Raw genomic sequence first — 20604 nt, 5'->3', positions numbered from 1 at the left:
TACATAGGACTCCTAATGAATACCCAATACCCGACAAAGCTAGCAACATAAAGAATCAAGACGAAAGATCATTGTCATTGCACACATACATTAATGCAAGAAGAGGCCAACTGACGTATTTATTAACTAAATGATATGTCGGTAATATTAAAAATAGCTCCAAAACGAGAGTTCCATAACTAATAAAAATGGCTAAAACATATAAGAGTTTAAGAAAAATATGACATTAAAATATATCCTGCACAAGAAAATAAAAGAAACTCGAGGAAATGTATCTAAATGGGGTATGACACTTCCGTAACTAGAAACACTGAAACCACACTGACTTCATAGTGGTCTTGTGCTCACTGGAAGTGCTTTTGAATATGCACGAGCTCCTCAACTCTAAAGCAACGTTGCTCCCGCAAATTTAACATGTTGATTTTCCATGACCTAGTGTACTTATAATATGCAAAATGAGAGAGGCCAAGATTTGTTCTCTGAACGGAAGAGACACAAATGATTCCTTTGTCTCCAAGTATGACAAATTGTTTGCATTTGAAATGCAAGCAAATGTTTAATAGATATAGATGTTCATACAAGAATTCATACATAAACCTTTTTAAAATTGTAGAGCCAACAAAAAATCCTTAGATCAACAAAGGCAAAGACGGGGATTCTTATATGTTGTAATCAAACCAAGCTCTAATACCATGTTGAAACTAGAGCCCAAAAATCAATGATGATAAACAACATACATAGGAAAGATCCAAAACTGAAATAATAAACATCAGAAATATACTGGGAAAACCCTTCTAAAATGAAGGGAAAAACCCAACCACACAACAAAAATATCATTTTATTGATCATAAACTTGAGTGTACGATGCCTACTACTTGATGCGATATATATAAATTAAGGAGAGACTCTTCATATACCAAACTAAGGTCTCTCCAATTTCCCAAAAGGTGACTCATTATTACAAATACAATTATGATTCTTCGAATTTCCATGCCTCAACACATATCGAATGACACATGTCATTATATTTAATATTACAATTTATTTATAAGTGTCCTTTTCAACTGAAGGTGACAATAACGATAATAAGATCCATATTATCAAAGATAAAGATCTGTATTGCAGCTACAATCTTCAACACAGGAGGCCAGTAAAATTGGATGGAATTGATCACTACATAAACTCAATTGCACAAGATAAAGACACCTCTATGTTTAGAAAAAACGTGATTGTTGATTTTGAGAGGCAAGTTACAGAGAGTGTAAATATAGCAAAAGCACGATATAAGATTGGAATCAGTGGATGACATCATTGCAGAAAATATTGAGCATGGGATATAAGAAGAGTCATTGCTATTTGAATACAGGATGGAACAGTAAACTGCTAGTACAAGAGTGTAGCCCAGTGGGCCCTCAACCCATTTTCTTGCTAGAAGAGAGGACGAAAATGTCAATTGTTGCAATTTGCATGGATAGGTAAATTATGGTGATGATTTTCAATGAAAATCATAATAAATATTATATTTCTCAACTATTTGGCAATGCAAAGGTATGATTTCTGATGCCCATAGAATTGGGGATACCGTACTCTTTTTGTATTCACATCTAATAGAAAATACTTTCTCAATGGTTTACAACTCATTTGATACATTTATAGCTATATTTTGCATAAATAATTTGTTTTTATAAATAAAAATAATAATTTATTTAAGTCCCCAAGCCCCCCAATCTGATTACACTCTGCTGTAACTAAAGGTTCGGGACCTTACTGCTCAAACTGTAAGCGAGACAATAAAACTCTTTTAATAACACTATGACAAATCACCTGTTGAACCAAATTTGGAGAAAAGGTTGGAGACATGCAATCCCAAATAAATAAGGAAAAAGAATATTGGACACAGTAGACATCAAGAAATTCAACAACCTAAATTTTGGCGCTCTTACTGCTTCACCAAGATTTATGGTCATAACTCAATCAACAAGGAGCAGCAAATCGAATCCATTTAAAAATTAGAACAGAAATACATTATATTTTGAAGTTGTCCATCTGCAAGCCATCTTTATAGCATAGCGTTATTGTACTTCAGGCTACTTTCATGTGATGTGCCAGATGACTATCCTAAATCATGTTGACTTCTCATTTCAGGAAGGTGACGTCCATCTAACAATTGGACTTTATCTGTTCAGTGGCCTTTGAAGTTTCCACATTGACATGATCCTAATCTTACCCTGATCTAATGTGTCAAAGAAATGCCAGTCAAATAGTATATGTGCAAATTATACAGATTGATGTCTTTTAATATTACTAGCTATTTCTTTCTTTGACGAGAATCTCTACTGCAATCCATTCATGAAAGTTACGAAAGAATTTACAAAGATGAATATCAGCATACAATTCATAACGAGCAATTGCCAGCATACCTCAAGGTCTGTGGCTCCATCGCCCACCATCACTAATGTTTTATATCCGTGTTCCTGTCAATTTCCTTTAAAGATAAGCCAAACTGACATAACATTTGTAATTCAAGAATTTTACAGATAAACTAGCCTTCAAATTTTCTTAATAATCAGAATGTTGAGAACATTTCATCAGTACCTTCTTTATGTGTGCAACAGCAGTAGCCTTTCCTCCACTTCTTGAAGTTGGTTCTTCAGGATCAAATCCTACAAATTCTCCTGCACTATTGAATAGCAATCTATTTGCATATATGTTTTTGTGCGGAATCTCCAAGAGTTCTGCCACAGGCTTCACAAAATTTAAACTTTTATTAACAACATAATTTCAAAAGCGCAACGAGAATAAATATAGCCTCTCATGATATAAATTGTTTGCACAACTAATACAGAACTGAGAAGAATGAAAGAATTATCAACATAACTAGCAAGAAAGCATTTTCAACAAGCATTAAACCTACAAAAGAGAGAACCTGTCACACAGTGGCTTCATCTTAACAAGTTGCTCCTGTCATTATGACACGTCATGAAGTGATTGCCTATTATGAATGGTCTTTTACTTAAATCCTCAGAACCAATATATGTTAACTTCCTACTTGTGTGAAATGCATTTTGAACTACAAATTCTCTTTGTATTAAAAATATATACTGCATTGGGTTTACATATCACTAGTATCACTAGTCAACACATTGGAACTGTACAGTCACCGCCGATCAATTTAAAAGGAAACTTATCGCTGATAAGTCTATATTATACAAAGAGATTTACCTGTTTTGCTAGATTGAAAATGCAACAAAAATTTTGATTCATCAGCATGTGGCAACCATTTCTTTAAAACCATGCAAGAGTTGACCAAACATTTTGGCAACATTGTGACAATGGATAAGAATGATCATGGAACCACAGCACTTGATGGGAAACTTAGGATGCATCTCCCATAATGCATTTACGATCTTAACAGCAATACTTCGGAGCATCTTCATTGCTCACACTCGGGAGTAGCTCAACCATGATCCAAAATTGAACATGATATCGCTAGATGCAGGAATTTCACAGGATTCCAATCCTGGTAAGGTTCGAAATTCTACAACAATGCATTAATAATTTAATAGGAACATGGGAGATACTCATAACGGGCACCCATTACTTACAAGATTCTAATACGTTGTTTGCACTTGTTTTGCAAATTCTTTTGTACTTAGCCCAAAAATGCCTGAATTTAATGCTCTTCAACACAATACATGATTTATTTAATTGTTAGAATGACTGCTCTAATCATTCATGGATATCAGTGTAAGATTTAACATTTAATTGTTACAATGACTGCTCTAATCATTCATGGATATCAATGTAAGATTTAACATTCTTTTTTTCTTATATCTGCCCATTGAGAAAAGAGTCGCTCAATACTGCAGTACAATAATGTGTAACAACACAACTGGGTAGACAGAAGGGCATTCAAAGAACCAGAGAGACTGTAGATTGCTAATGCAAAATCCACAATTGATTATTAAAAATAGAAACCCATCCTAATCACAGAAATTTTCAAAATTACAACTCTCAAAACACCTGGTGATCTCCTTGGATATTTATGACACAACCAAACACATATTACCTGATTTTAAAATTCTTCCTGATGGCTATTATTACCTAGAAGTATTAAAGATTGTGAAAAAGTGGGAGATTGCAAATTATATAAAACAAACAAAACTGTGGCATGCAATCTAAGTGAGACTCACAAATCAGCCCATATGAAACTAGCCAGAACCAATTGGATTCCAGTAATTCTGGGGGACCTGGAGGCTAACAAGTTCTCACAGTACTTTGACAAACCACAGAAAAAGATAACTCAAATACAGGACATATATAATACAACTGACATTCCTACCATGAAATTCATTAACAGGTAAGAATCATCACACACTTATTTATCCAGACTCAACATAGGACCCTTTATCGTTCATTGAATATGAAGATTTCTTACTGACATCCACAAGACCATAGGTCTAAGGGACCACAAGTCGAAGCCTTAGACTAACTCCATAATCCTTTACAGATCGATCACCTGCTATGAATCTTGACAATCAAACTAGCAATCTGACTCAGCATATCCTCCTCAAATAAATTATGCATGCTTATGCCAGCCCCCAAGATGGCCCCATACTAAGCCCAAATTTCTTCATATGCCGTGCACTCAATGAGAAAATGCCATTCAGTCTCAATGGTACCTTTTTCGCAGAACTTGCAGATTCTCTCCTACTCTTTGGGCTTTTTTCCATCTACCCATCTCACGTCTGAGATAATGTGAGTTGGTCCTCAATTGATCTCCTAACACCCTAGCCTTACCTTTAATAGTTGTCACTAGGTAAGCTTGCTCCCTGTGTCCCTGGGAAGGGTTGAAAACTTTGATATAAGGCAACTTTTTCTGACCCGTGTTATAAGACCATATGGAAGTTTGAAATTTTCCCATGACACACTTCTTTATTTCCCCATTATTAGAAGGGCAATCTTATAACTTGATGCTCCACATGCTTAACTTATTTAATTCCCTATTTCATTGCAATTTTGGGCCAATGTCGGTAATCCATGTTTTCAAGTTTTCTTAAATAGCTTAGTAACCACATTATCGCTGCCACCTCCAACGGGTACATATTGGCTTCTGCTAATAAGACATCAAAAACTGCTATGTTACCCCAAGTTTCTAGGACGAGGGGACAGGGGACGGGAAAATGGGTTTCTGGGACGATTTTTTTTGCCGGAACAGGGGACGGCAGGGGACGGCTTTATATGTATGTATGTATGTATGTATATGAATTTTCAAATATATTCATCAATTCTACATTCATCACAACAACATAGTTTAAAATTATCAATTCCATTCATCAAATAATGATTCATTAATGATCATAGAGCATAGCAATCAGCATCTAATCGAATCATCATAGAAAATTCTAAATAGCATCATTTTCAATCATCATTTAAGTACTTAAAATAACATTAGTACATAATGAAATGAATCAAATAAGAGAATGAAAAACATCAACTCTCAATAAAATGGAAACGTTGAATAGATAAAGACTCAAACTTTAAAGTTTTAAACTTTTAAAGTATCAACTATAGTGTATCAATGATCATATTGATATATAACCATTCCATCAATGTATCAACTATCAATAATCATATGATATTATAATGTCAAGACAAAACACTCAGAAGTCTGAAACATCAAAGTCAATGAAAACAAAAGATACTAAGGCAGCTGCCCCTAATCATCCATATCAAAGTCACTATCACTATCACTATCATCGCAAGCCTCAAAATGAAAACAAAGATACTATAACAGCTGCCCCTAATCATTCATTTTATAATATATTTTATAAAAAAATTGACTTCCACAAGTCCGAGCCCACAGATGGCTGGAAAATCATTTTTTAATTTTTTTTGAGTTTAATAAATTTTAATAGGAAACTTTTTATGCTGTCCCTGGGACGTTAGGAAACGGAAAAACAGTCCCCAAAACGGTCAACGTGATTCAGAAACTTGTTGACCATTTTCGAAGTTTCAGGGATGCATTTCCTGTTTTCTTCTCTAGGTGGGGACGTCTGGAAATGTCCCCTACCGTCCCCCCGTCTCCGAAACTGTCCCCGTTTCTGAAACTTCAGGTTTTGGGATGGAGACGTGTCCCTGGGTAACATAGAAAAACTGTCTATTTATTTATTATTCTAGGGCCATGCTTCTTCATACCTAGTTATTAATCATGGATAAAGAGACATTGGTACATGAAATATAGTGTAGTTAACATATATTTTTTGTACGTGATAAATTAATTCATAGATGGAAATATCTCACTCAGAAAAACTTGCCAAGCCCAAAAAAACTCAAAAAAAATTCAGCCAATTCAAAAAAAAACTCCGGCACCTAAAGCACAAAATAAATTTAATTGAAAATGCGCTCCTTTTTTTTGGCAAAATTGAATGAGTTAATTAAGAAAACAAAAAAGAAACAAGTAGAATTTAAATATATGTCAATGCAAAGTGGGTACAAATCATATTCTCATGCAGAATGTTGATGGCTAGAAGCAAGATAGTAAATAGTGTCTACAAATATATAAGTAATTACATCATTAAAATCACATCTTCCTCTTCCCATCTCTACTAGCATATAAAGGAGAGGGTCTAGTCCTAGAAGAGGAACCCTGTGTTGGGCATGATTGTGCCTCCTTGCTTGGAGTCTCTACTAACTCACACCCCATCTTGGATGTATCTCCTTCTGCCTCTAGCACTAGCATTGACTCCTTGTTTGACTCCTCATCTTCCTCGTCAATGTCATCAAGATGAAATCCAATCCACCCCCCTACCCCTCCATGGCTTGCCTCTCCAAATCAATGATGTCATCCTCTGTAAACAATGGAGGTTGTCTCTATGTCATCTAGTCAAAGTAAGGATCTATATCGTCAAAATCAATTGGACCAGCTACTGCTTCTTGTGCCTTATCTAAGCATAACTTAAGATTATATTGCGCATAAAAAAGATCATTGAAGTGTTATGGGGCTCATTTGTTTCACTTCTTTGTATGGATGGACTCAAATAAGCTCCAATTGCTTTAGATTCCAAGAGCAAATGGCTTTCGATTGGAAGTATTTCCACCCCAACTTTGCCACCATGCATCTACAAGATAAAATATTAAGAAGCTATAAAGCAATGAGAAAAGTGTAAGCATAACGTATCAAATGATAAAATTGGAACTGTCGTAAACTTTTACGATTTACCTGTTTACCTGGGGTTCGAGTGCCTCTTACTCACATTCTCATGCAAAATGTTGATGGCTAGAAGCAAGATAGTAAATAGTGTCTAAAAATATATAAGTAAATACGTCATTACAATCACATCTTCCTCTTCCCATCTCTACTAGTGTATAAAGGAGAGGGTCTAGTCCTAGAAGAGGAACCCTGTGTTGGGCATGATTGTGCCTCCTTGCTTGGAGTCTCTACTAACTCACTCTCCGTCTTGGATGTATTTCCTTCTACCTCTAGCACTAGCATTGACTCCTTGTTTGACTCCTCATCTTCCTACTCAATGTCATCGAGGTGAAATCCAATCCACCCCCCTCCTCCTCCATGGCTTGCCTCTCCAAATCAATGATGCCATCCTCTATAAGCAATGGAGGTTGCCTCTATGTCGTATAGTCAAAGTAAGGATCTATATTGTCGAAATCAACTGAACCAGCTACTGCTTCTTGTGCCTTATTTAAGCACAACTTAAGATTATATTGCGCATAAACAAGATCATTGAAGTGTTATGGGACTCATTTGTTCTCTTCTTTGTGTGGATGGACTCAAATAAGCTCCAATTGCTTTAGATTCTGAGAACAAATCGCTTTAGATGGGAAGTATTTCCACCCCAATTTTGCCACCATGCATCTATAAAATAAAATATTAAGAAGTTATAAAGCAATGAGAAAAGTGTAAGCATAACTTATCAAATGGTAAAATTGAAAGTGTTCTAAACTTTTACAATTTACCTATTTACCTAGGGTTCAAGTGCCTCTTACTCTTTGCTAGCTCAAAAGAGAGCAAATGACTTTGATTCCACATAGATTTGTTGTTTGGTCATAACAAGGTCTCTCTACACAACATGATATATCATCCTCTAAATGCATACAAAGAGGATGCAAAGAGGCCCTCCATGACCTATCCATAAGGATCTGAAAAGGAATCATCATGCCTAAAACAAATAAAATGTGAAATCAAGTCTTAGTACACAACCCAAAAAACAAATTGAAATCAAGTCTTAGTAAAATCAAAAGAAGAAGAATCACACCTAAAACAAGGGTCGAGGAAGCACCCTGCTACATAAATGGGTTGGCAGAGATGATTGTTCCACCTCCCATCTATAATTTCGAAAATGGGATCAAATTTGAGTTTGTCCCCCCTTGTAGTAATTTTTAATAGACTCTTTGGCCCTACCCATGGCCTCATGAAGACATCCTATTGGGATTTGATCCTCATCAACTAAGCACAAAACTCTAACCAAGGGCTCAAACACCTACAATTGAAATTTGAAAAATACAAATTAGTTTACAAAATGATTAATTGATGAAGTTACTAACATAGTAAGTTACAAATTATTAAGAGACTTGAATCAAGAATAATTGAAGATTAATGTTTTGAAGTTACCTTCACAATCTCACTAGCCCTATCCAAAAATAATTGTCAAAGACTATGCATGCCACAGACTCTTCTTCAAGCTTCTTTGGATAAGGTGAGTCAAGCCGTGGTGGACTCAAAAACTTTTGTTTCAAAGGAGACAATATAGTAATAATATTTTACAATGTCAAGAAAACTATTGCAAACCTTGTGATAGCGGGTCTCACCAAATATTTCCCTTTAATGAATTGTCTGATCAAATTTAGAACCCAAAGGTGATTATAGATATACATGGTTACTTGCCTTGCATCTTCCACAATTGGAGTCACCCAATCAAGTTTTCTTGTGTCCTCCAAAAGGAGGTCAAGAACATGTGCCGCACAAGGTGTCCAAAAAAGAGTGGGGTGCCTCTCTTTGAGGATTCTACCCGGCATAGTAGTAATTATTCAATAACTAGTTTCCAACTTTCCATATTTTACATCAAAACTAAATTAAATAATAAATATCACTTATTAATACTTAATGATCATTATATGCAGCATAAAAATTTAATACAACCTGCTACCACATATGCTGCCACATTATCTGTGATGATTTGTACCACATTCTCTACTCCCCCTTCCATGACAGCATTCTCCAACATTAATGTTGATGTTTGTGCATTTTTCACATTGTTGGAGGCATCAACATATTTCCCAAACACCACATTATTGTTGCAAGTAACCCAAGAAATAATAATGGTTCTATTCTTCCCATTTGTCCACCCATCAAATCGAATGGTGCAGCCATATTTCCTCTACTCCTTTTTTGTTCTTTCAACACTGCTCTTGCCCTATCAACTGCATTTACCAGCAACCTAACTCTAGTGGATTCTGATTATTTACTAATCTTCCACACAAATCCTTGCAAGAAGGAGCCTTGTACCCTTTTTCTTGAAACTGTCATTGTGGTCACCAAATTTAGCCAATAGGGACTCTCAACCACACTCAATGAGAGATTGTTGAAATACCAAAAATCAGCACATGCAATATCAGTTTTCTCATGTGCCTTCTTGTTCCATCCAGTGGCCTGTAATGATGGTTGTGCTCTAGGTATGTTCCTAGGCACAAAATAACTGCCTATGCTCGATGCTAATGGTGGTGAAGAACCGGGCACTCTAACAAAGGAAGCAGAAGCGGTGAAAGAGGAGGCACTCCGTTTGCATATTCATGGGCCACGAAGAGAGCCCACCTACGTTCTCAAGTGTTGCTTCTTCTTCTTCAATGTTAATAGGAGCACCTTGAGTTTCAGTTATGGCTACCCTCATAGCTAATCTTCCCCTCCCTATTCAGTTTTTCTTTTCCCTGACTGCAAGTAGGGCATTAATAAATAAAAAGACTTTTGTTGCTTTGTCACATGGATTTGAATCATATTTCCTAATGCCTACAAGATGGTATTTGAGGCAGTTTATGCCTCCAAAAATTACTCACATCTTATCCATATCACCTTCCTAGGCTCCCTGAAGCTTCATACGCATACCTCTATGCTTTATCTCTAGCATTTTTAGGTCTGGTGCCTATATATCTAGAAGGGCATGGTGTTACTAGCGACAATTGTTCTGAATTTGGCATGCTTATTTAATGGTTAACTGCTGCCCTATGCAGAGAAATTTAAAACACAGATTAAACATTTTAGAATAAGAACTAAACAAAGTTAGAAACTATGTAAATTAGTTTGAATATTTTTAGACATCATTCAAAGTTAAACAATAACTACACAAACTGCTAGGGTTAGTTTTTTTTTTTAACTATAGATTCTTCACAAAAAATACTGATAGATTGAAAAAAAAACTTGTCAAAAATAGTGTTGAATCGTCTTCTAATGATTCAAAATCATTTCTCAATACTCAGGAATGATTTTGAATTCATTTAGATGCAACAACATAAAAAATAGAATGTTTTTTAAAACCATTAAAAAAAACTCAGCAAACCTACTGGCGAATGTGATTTTTCTTGCAAAATCGGTTGAGACTCGCCTTGAATCCACTCGAATCTATCTTCAATAGCTTGCAATTAGCTAGCAAGGGCTTGGAAGCCTTTTTTCCTTCTCCACACAAAATCCACAATGCTGCAAATGAAAACTGGCATCAAAATGCCGATTTTTTGTGTTTAAATGTTGATCTCATCGTGCGGGTGAATTTTTAGGAAAAACTTGGTGATTAATCGTCGAGTTTTTCCAGAACACTAGGCCTTGCATTTCGGCAAGTATTTCTCTAGAAAACTCGCGTGCCCAAAAAAATGGCTATTTATCAGATGATGTTCCATGAAGAAAAATTTGCCAGCTCTACCCTTAAAGAGTTTGGACTATTGCTGTAGATTTGGCTCATCCCATTTTGTAAGAGGTTTAGTTCCAACCATAATTTCATACATATGCATTCCCATGCTCTGTAGATTGATATATTGTTGCTGGAGAACTTGACAAAACACTATTGAACAAATAGCCATGCAAGTTCGAACTATTGTTGAATGAAACACAAATAACATGAACTTATAGGTAAAACATCCAGGTATTTTCGAGAATTAAAATCTTATAGATTTTAAAAGAATGTTTTTTTATGATATTCCCTGGTCCAGACCAATAGAAATAATAAAACCTAACAAAAACACTATTAAACATATAGGCACGCAATTCGGAACTCTTGTTGAATGAAACACAAGAAGCAGGAATTTGTAGATAACACATCCAGGTCTTTTAGTGAAATTGAATCTTATAGATTTTAAAAGAATGATTTTTTCTAATCTTTTCTGGTCCAGATCAATAAAATAATATACAAACTTCCTTTAACCTACAAAGAAAAAGACAGATTTATCATAGATCATCAATTCATCACTTAGAATTGTGGTCCACATATGCATTTGGAAACAAATAAATCAAATTTTCTCCTTTGCATTAAATGTTGGGCCAAACAATCAGCTCAACACACTAAATCTTCAAAAATTCCTTTGGCAGCATTCATATATATCTAGAACAATGATCTGTTTTACATTTTATTTTTCATCTCTCTGAATATTTTGAGCCTAATAAGTGTTAACTACAATACATTTTCTTCACATTTATCTCTTTCACCTTTAAAATGCTCTGACAAATTATTTTTTCTCATTACAAATTCATGACTACAATATGAGATTTTTGGCATTCATTGCAATATAACAATGCAACCGACTCAGCTAAAAATAATAAAACAAACGATTCCTGTACTAGTGTTTACAAAACACAAAAGTGCCTAAGAATGACCTTACTTCTATCATCTGACGAAATCCTCCAGATACAAGATAAACATCAACACCCTTGGCCTTCAGGTTCTGCACCAGGTTCTGTATACCTGGATTGAGACTGCATAAAAAAATTGTTGGTAAATACTTCTCATTAAAGAAAAGAACTATTTCTATAGCATATAATCAATCATTTAAATATCTTATGGAACAAAACATAAAATTAAAATATTTACTTGTATATGTTAGTTTCTACATTTTTAGTGTATACTATTTATTTTGTTATATTAAATGTATTTGTTCATACATATATAAACATCCTATTTTTAGGGTTTTATTTCTGTTGCCAATTTGAATGCATTTTCATGATCCTAAACTGGTCATGGCACTGGTCGATCATATTAGATATGGCCCAAATGTAGCTTTGTATATAAATAGCTCTAATACAATATCATTGCCATACAGATCTATTATCTACTAAGTACCGATTCGGATGCCGATCCAGAAGCAGATAGGGGAAATTTTATTATTTTTAGGTATGGATGCATTTGGGAATGATATATATATATATAGGAATTGAAAATCCAGATGAAGATCTAATCAAACAAATCTGGCTGGTCTAAAGAGTCCAGAACTGGTCAGAATTAAACCAAATCTGCCTCGACCGGTAATTGTGTCAGATGAAGATCTTGAGCTTCTGCATCCACTGTTTCCCAGCAAGTATCGGTTAACCAGGATGCATATGAGGGCTTGAGAGAATGGATATTCTACTCTAAGTAATGGCAATTAGTATTGCAAATTTGTTGACAGCTGTCAACAACGACTGATCCTGACGAAGGTGAAGATGATGTAGTCGTAAGTTGAACATCTAATGTCCTTACTGTCTTTAACAATGATAAAGTGATTGGAACAAACGGTTGTTTATGATCCTAAAGCATTGAAGTGTATGGACAATAAAATTTTAAGTGTGTTTCAAGTGCTATAAGTGAAAACAAATATTAAAAAAAGTCTTTCTTTTCTGGGAGACCCTTTTTTACGGAAGCCTATGGATGGCATCCAGGTGGCACCCAAGTGGCACCCACAGGCTAAGTCACAAGGTTTGACTTCAAATTCAAGTTTGTCTATCATAAAATTCGGATGAAATTTGGTAAGGGTAAAAATTCGGAAAAGAAATCGACATTAGATTGAACTTATATATAATTCTCTTTTTAAATACAACTAATATATCCACAAAATTGTCAAATACGTTTGACATTGCTAAAAAATAAAACTAAATAACTTAATATTATTTTAAAATAAAACACTCTTATTATAAATAACAAATTATATTAAATATCATAAAATTCAAAAGATGTTTGAAAAAGGTCGAAATTCGCTGAAATTCGAACTTTGTGGATGAAATTTGGCAAATCTTGTGACTTAGCCCACAGAGCACCCGTACGCATCCACGTACCTGTATGTATCCGCTTTTGCATTTGGGGCTATAGGGCACAAATTGGTATCTAAGATTATCGATTGCATGGGTGCACAAAATTAGGCAAGGGCAGGGCAGTGTCCAATAGCAGTTTCTTCTTATGCATTGGGAACAAAACATGTCAAGAAGGGATGGCATGTTGTCTACCTAAGCATATGATATTATGTAATTGGAATGATAAAGACGTAGACATGTGGCATTAATTCACATTTGTTGTATTGGATCATATAGGTAATAGAATTAATTATAATGAGCAATAAATCATCTTATGTGGGGATTAGTGATACAATTCATTTTTTTAGCTGGAGATTTATATAAAAGAGGTAAACAGCACTCTGAAGGATCTTGTAGTGCATGGATTTTATTTCATTGTGATCTCAAGTTATGGATATTTTGTGGTTTAGCTTCTTCCTTTAAGGAATAGTATATGGTTTTCACCATTCCTTTTGTAGCAGAGTGGATACTAAGACATCTGTTGCCATCAGGTATCTTCTATTGTATGATCTGTACTGTATTTTTGCATATGAATGCTATTATTTGATGCATTTCTATCTTCAGATGTGTATCATATCAATTTATGGTCCTTTTAAGGAGGTACATTTTCAATTTATGTTGTTCTAAGGAGGTTCACGTTCTTATATGATAAATTATTTTACATATGAAAATACTACATTATCAATTGGGAGTAGTAATACTGAAATTGAGGAAGCCACAAATTACTATATCCCAAAGTAATGAGAATCGCAATCGGCAAGGCCAAATCAAATCACGAATCGGCCATGAATCGGAATCGAATCAACCATGAATCAGCAAATTTTAAAAACCCTTGAAATTTAGTGAGTAACTTATTTCATAAACCCTTTTATCGCTGATTCGATTAACTGATTCACAAAGAGTTGTTTGGCTTGAATCAAATCGCGTGAATTTCTGCAATTCTCGGAACTATGCTATATCCTACTCCTAGGGAGAAAACAATATTGAATATCAACATGCAGCAATGATGAGCTTCTAGCCCTTATGGGAGGATTGCTGAGTGCAGACATAAATTCTATGATAACTCGATTGGAGCTTAAAATATCAAAATATATTCTTCATCATGACTCTCCTTGTAACAAGTACATCGCATATTAATTACTAATAAATCTATAGGAACATTTCTTCCACGACATCAAAATTATTATGGAAATGGCACAGTAATGATTACCAAGATATTCAATATTAAAAAAAAAACAGAAGTCTCTTTTATACAGAGATACATCCAATGAATATAAGATAAGCGACTAAGAAGGAAGATGACAACTAAAAGAACAAAGAATGTTCCTAAAGTCTATCCTGATAACTTAATTGGCCATTACAAACTATTTATTACAATATCACTTAGTACCCTCCCTTAATGGTCAAACCATATAGTACACCAAGTTTATCCCTAAATTTTACAAGACTCAAGAACTTGGTACAAATGTGTACTCCTGGAAGATTGGATTCTTGGAAAGATATAACAGCCCTTGATTGTCAAAAACAAGGATAAAGGCCTTGCTTGAGACATATGCATGTTTGAAAGCATCCTCAAATTCATGTTACCTTGTATGCTACTTTGCTTGTTCCACAATACTCTACTTTATCAAGGAAAGAGTGATTGCTTGTTACATCTTGTGGAATTTTCGTCATTAGTAGGACCTCCCTAATTTGAATCTATGAACACAACCAACCTTGGGATCTTTACTTTTGCTCATAGTAATGAGAATCGTTCGAAAATCGCGTGAATCATCGATTTAGCGATAAGATTCAAGGTGGGCGATTTTTTTGGAGTCGGGAATCGCCACACTCGATTTTTTTGGATGAATTGCATGAATCGCCAGTATCGGCGATTCATCAAAAGAAACGCATGAATCGGATGAAAAAATTGGCAAGAAATCGCCCACGGCTAGAAAAGTATGGAGTTGTAAATTTTTTTAAAAAATAACTTGTTTTTTTAACTTTCTTTTTTACCTATTCTCTTTGTTATAACCCTAAAGGGCCTTCTATTTGTTAAGCATGAGTAGAAGAGAGGAAAAGTGAGAGAGAAGAAGAGAAAAGAAAAGCCATAGATTTCTAACCCGCAATAAGGAAGAGCACCAAAGAGATCAGCAGTCCATTTGGGGAGGCCATCAATTGCATTGGGAGCATTAAGGAGCCAATATCAACACTCCTCAACTCATTTGCAAGAGGTAAGTGCTCTTTTTTTTTTGCATGTTAGTGTATTATGCATTTTTTCTTAAATTTTTAGTGTATTATGCATTTTTTCTTAAATTTTTATAGTTTTCAAGATTTTTAGTTTAAATCTTGAATGTTCTTTATTATTACTAAGTTGCAAACTAGAGTTTGTTGTTTTGTAGCTTTTATTGGCTTCAAACTTTGATATTTTACATTAAAAAAATTATTGCAGCAGCCTTTGCTTTCATTTTTCGCAAATTCGCAATAGGTAAAAAAGATGAATGTTGGAAATATAACGAAAAGTTTCCTGGAAGAACCAAATATCAAACAAAATGTATGTTTTGTAAAAAAAAAATAACTTCTGGAGGTATTTATAGATTGAAATACCACATTGCTGCTATACTTGGACACAATGTTACAATTTGCACTCACCAAACTCCTGAGGCAAAACGCACTTGCTTAATGGCATTAGAAAAAATTGAAAAAGACAAAGCGAATAGGAAAATGCAACTTGAAGGGTTAAGGGGTATTGGCTCCCATGTTCCCGCATCCACATCTGCATCTGCATTAGCTTCTGCATTCGTAGGTTGTGTTGGAGAGGGTTCTTCTAGGCCTCCTTTTTATCCTAGTTCTTTTGCTCATGCTAGTGCTAGTGCTAGTCGGTCACATACTGAGACAGAGTCCCACACCAACCTATTGCAGCCTAGAGTGCGGAAAAACAAAATGGATAGTTACTTTGTGCCCCACACTACTCCTGGTTCCCAACCCACGCTTGAGGGCATGGGTTTGAACAAGGAGATTCAAGATGCTGCCAGAAAGGAGATATGCAAATTTTGGTACTTTTGCAACATTCCATTTATTGCAGCTAGGTAATTGATTCTTTTTTCTTTGTTTTCTTTAAAGTTAAAATTAAAAGTAAAAGTAAAAGTAAAACTTTAATTATATCTACTTGTTTTATAATTTGAGTCTTTGACATCTAAATTTTTATTTGTGACAGGGCTCCTTATTGGTAGAACATGAGAGATGCAGTTGCTATTTGTGGTCCGGGGTTTAAAGCCCCAACTGAGGCTGAGCTGAGCGGATACCTTTTGGATGAGATGGTAGAGGACATGAGGGTTGAGCTCGAGGAGAACCGAAAGGAGTGGATTGCAAAGGGTTGCACCATCATGACTAATGGTTGGATAGATAGGAGGAATGGAACACTCCTCAATTTTCTTGTATCCTGTGGAGGTGATTGATCATTCTACTTTCTTACATACACAATTGTAAATTTTGATTTGTTGAATGTTAATTTGTTGATGATCCATTTAATATTATAATTCGTTGTTTTGTTTTTTGTAGGATATAACATGTTCATCAAATCCATTGATGCTTCTGCACATGTAAAAAATGTCACATACTTATGTGAGGCTATTGAGGAAGTCATAGCAGAGGTGGCGGAACAAAATATGATCCAAGTGGTGACGGATAATGTAGCAAGTTATGTTGTTGTGCAGCAAGTTATGTTGCTGCAGGTAAACTTTTAACTTTTCAAGTTTTGAAAATAAATTTATTTGAATTTTGAAATTTGAATTTCTAATTGACTTAAAATTGTTGTAGGTAAACTTTTAATGGAGAAGCACCCCACCATATTTTGGTCCCCTTGTGCAGCACACTGCATTGACCTCGTGTTGGAGGAAATTAGCAAACTTGAGTTTGTCAAGTCATGTGTGGAAAGGGCAAAAAACATATGCAAGTTCATTTATTATCATTCATTTGTCCTTAGCACAATGAGGAAGTACACAGAAGGCAAGGAGTTAACTCACCCAAGTATCACGAGGTTTGCCTCGAATTTCATCACCCTGCAGTCCTTGTTGACATTAAGGGATGAATTGAGGAGCATGTTTGTTAGGTGGAAGTGGATTTCCTCTTCCTATGCTACGACCACTACAGGGATAGATGTGGTGGATTGCAAATTTGATGCGAATGATTTTTGGAAACCTGCTAGAGAAATCCTTAAGGTAAATTTATTGCAATTTAACATTTAGTATTTTACTTTTAATTTTAAGTTATATTATTTTATATTTAAGTTTTGACTCAATTTTTTTGTTTTACTTTATATGTAGGTCACTGAGCCCCTTGTAGCTTTGCTACGAACTACTGATGGGGAGAAGCCCTCTATGGGCTACATTTATGAGGCCATGGATAGGGCCAAGGAAGCCATCAAGGCCCAATATGCAGGAGTGCAGGAGAGGTATGGCCCTATTTGGGACATCATCGATACGAGTGGTAGAATCAGCTCCATCGACCCATCCATGCAGCAGCTTACTATCTGAATCCGGCATTTCGTTTCCGTCCTGAGTTCGAGGCGAATGCGGAGGTTCTCACTAGCTTATACACAGTGATTCAGAGGTTGAGTAGTGATGAAGATAGCGCTGCTGCGATTGTTGAGCTAGACCAGTTCAACAATAAAGAGGGGCCACTTTTCTCTGGCAAGATGGCCATAAATGCTCAGACAACACTACAGCCAAGTAAAAATTAAATAATATATTCAATGTTCATGAATCTAGATTCTAAACTTAAAGTTGATTATGTAATTTTAGAATTAACTTGTAATTTGTAAATGAGACTAATTGTTTTTATTTTCCCTTATTTCAGATAGATGGTGGCAAATGTTTGGGGCCACAACCCCAAAACTTCAAAAAATTGCCATCCATATTCTAAGTCAGCCAAGCAACGCTTCTGGATGTGAGCGCAGTTGGTCCATGTTCGAGCACATCCATTCAATGAGGAGAAACAAGTTGACAGTGCAGAGGTTGAATGATCTTGTCTTTGTTCATTACAACCTTCGTCTTAGGATCAGACAAATTTTGGGCACTGACTCCTCTCCGATCATTCTAGAGGAGATTAATCTAGAATCAAAGTGGCTCACAGAGGTTGTGGATCCAGTCTTCCCTGAGGAAGACCGTGCGTGGGTTGACCAGGTGGATATAGAGGCTGAGGCAACTAGAGCACGTTCTTCAGGCATTGGTAGACGCACATGTGCACGCACAGACACAGGCCCTAGCAACGTTCGTGCGCCCATCTTACATGCGGGAGATATGGCTCAGCAGTCCTCTAGGACCTACATTAGACGCCTTGCTACTAAGCAGACTGGATACTCAAAGGCTGAGGCTGAGGCTACAGCCGAGCTTGAGGATGATGTTGAGGATGATGATGACTATGAGCCTAAGGCTTGAGCTGGAGCCTTGTTTTTATATTTTGTTTATAGATATTGATACTGAATCATTGATAGACATATGTTTCAAACTTTCATGGATCTTCATCTTAGATTCTTACATACATTTATGATTTGATGTCTTATTGATCATCTTACGTACATTCTATGATTTAAATCATTATGATCATTTGATTTCTATTTACTTCAGCTAGCCTACAATTTACATTTTAGATAACATAGTTACATATGTGATGGATTTTATGTTCCAAACTTTCATGTTTATGTATGTTAAGTTTTAACTTCTATTTGATGATGTTATAGTGTGTTTAAGTTATATTCAATAAAGGGTGCATGAAATAAGTTTTAAATTGTTAAAAATTTTAAATTTAAAGGGTTTTTTCAAATTTGCTGATTCATCGCCGATTCATTGTCGATTCACGATTCAATTCAGCCTTGCCAATTCCGATCCGATTCCGATTCACGTTACTTTGCAGTTTTGCTACACAAAATATTGTCCCTTTCACATATCTCAACACCCTCTTCACTACAACCCAATGTTCTACCTTAGGAGTTCTCATAAATTTAGAAATGTAACTCAGAGCAAAGCTCAAGTCAATTCTAGCGATTGTAAAATTGATAAGGCAACCCACTCATTGCATAAATGACGACTCATAGCTTCAGCCCTTCTTCCATGTGTACATGATATTTTGCAATTTGTCACTCTAAACTTGCTTAGCAAATGCTTGGGCATATTTAGACTAAATACCACTTAATTTCCAAACCTTACACCTAGCCAATAATGTAGGAGGCCGAAATATGTCATGTCAAAAGCTATATTTAAATACATTTGATTTGTTCAATCAAATGTGCCTTGCTCCCTTAATGATTATATCATCTACGTATATGACCAGTGGAACGATATCATTTCCAATACTTTTGACATATAATTTAAATTTGAAGGGCTTGTTTAGAATCCCTATTGAATCAAGTACATGTCAACATTATGTACCATCATCTAACTACCCTACATCGGGCCATAAAGAGCCTTCATCAATCTATATACCTGATACTCCTTTTTGGCAACCTAAAAACCCTGAGGTTGAGTCATGTAGGAGACCTAAATTTGTCGTGCCAAAAGTTGCATTTAAATTATATTTGATTTGTTCAATCAAATATGCCTCACTACCTATAATGGTGATATCAACTACATAAACGATCAATAGAGTAGTATCGTTTCCAACACTTTTGAAATATAAATTTGAACCTGAAAGGAATGTATCTAGTCCCTATTTAACTAAATACATGTCAACTTTATGTACCATTATCTAGGTGCCTACATTAGGCCATAAAGAACATTCATTAGTATATATATCTAATGTTCCTTTCTTGCAACCTAAAAACCTTGAGGTTGAGTCATGTGGAGTTCTTCCTCCAATGGCCATTGTGGAAGGCACTCTTAACATCCATTGGATGGAATTTCCAACCAATTTGTGCCACCATGGCCTAAACTAGATAGATGGTATACTCATCTTTGTTGTAGAAGCAAAGGTCTCCTCATAAGCAATACCTTCTCTTTGTGAGAACCCTTTGGTCACCAACCATGCTTTGTACTTGTCAAATGTACTATCAGCTTTTTACTTGACTTTGTAAACACATTTGATGAAAATTTTAAAGAACTTGACTCCTATTTCATCACACTCTGATGTTCAAATTCTATTGCCTTTTGCATTAAGTTTACCTTGTGCTTCCTCAAATATATGAGGCTTGTAAACTTCCTAAATGTTAGCCACAAGAGAAAAGTTTCTGCTCTTGCCCCTAGATGATTTGCCCTCAACTATTTCATCATCTCAAAAATCACCAACAAGTTTTTCAAACCACTTAGGTTACT

At 35.4% G+C, this 20604-nt stretch overlaps 1 protein-coding gene across 1 annotated transcript in view; it reads right to left on the bottom strand.

Moving 5' to 3' along the window:
• Window positions 1-20604, bottom strand: part of PSP (3-phosphoserine phosphatase) — a 69263-nt gene that overhangs the window by 9334 nt on the left and 39325 nt on the right. Inside the window, exons 4-6 of the mRNA XM_089819632.1 lie at window positions 11878-11971; window positions 2596-2745; window positions 2421-2474 (exon numbers count right to left, since the gene is read on the bottom strand). Of these exons, the coding sequence (XP_089675758.1) occupies window positions 2421-2474; window positions 2596-2745; window positions 11878-11971 (298 nt within the window). The remainder of the gene's footprint in view (window positions 1-2420; window positions 2475-2595; window positions 2746-11877; window positions 11972-20604) is intronic.

Source organism: Cupressus sempervirens, chromosome 3, assembly GCF_028749045.1.
Source record: "Cupressus sempervirens isolate cs-2001-9-10 chromosome 3, ASM2874904v1, whole genome shotgun sequence".
Taxonomy (NCBI): Eukaryota; Viridiplantae; Streptophyta; class Pinopsida; order Cupressales; family Cupressaceae; genus Cupressus; species Cupressus sempervirens.
The sequence above is the reverse complement of the archived record's forward strand: the minus strand, read 5'-3'. Positions and strand labels throughout refer to the sequence as shown.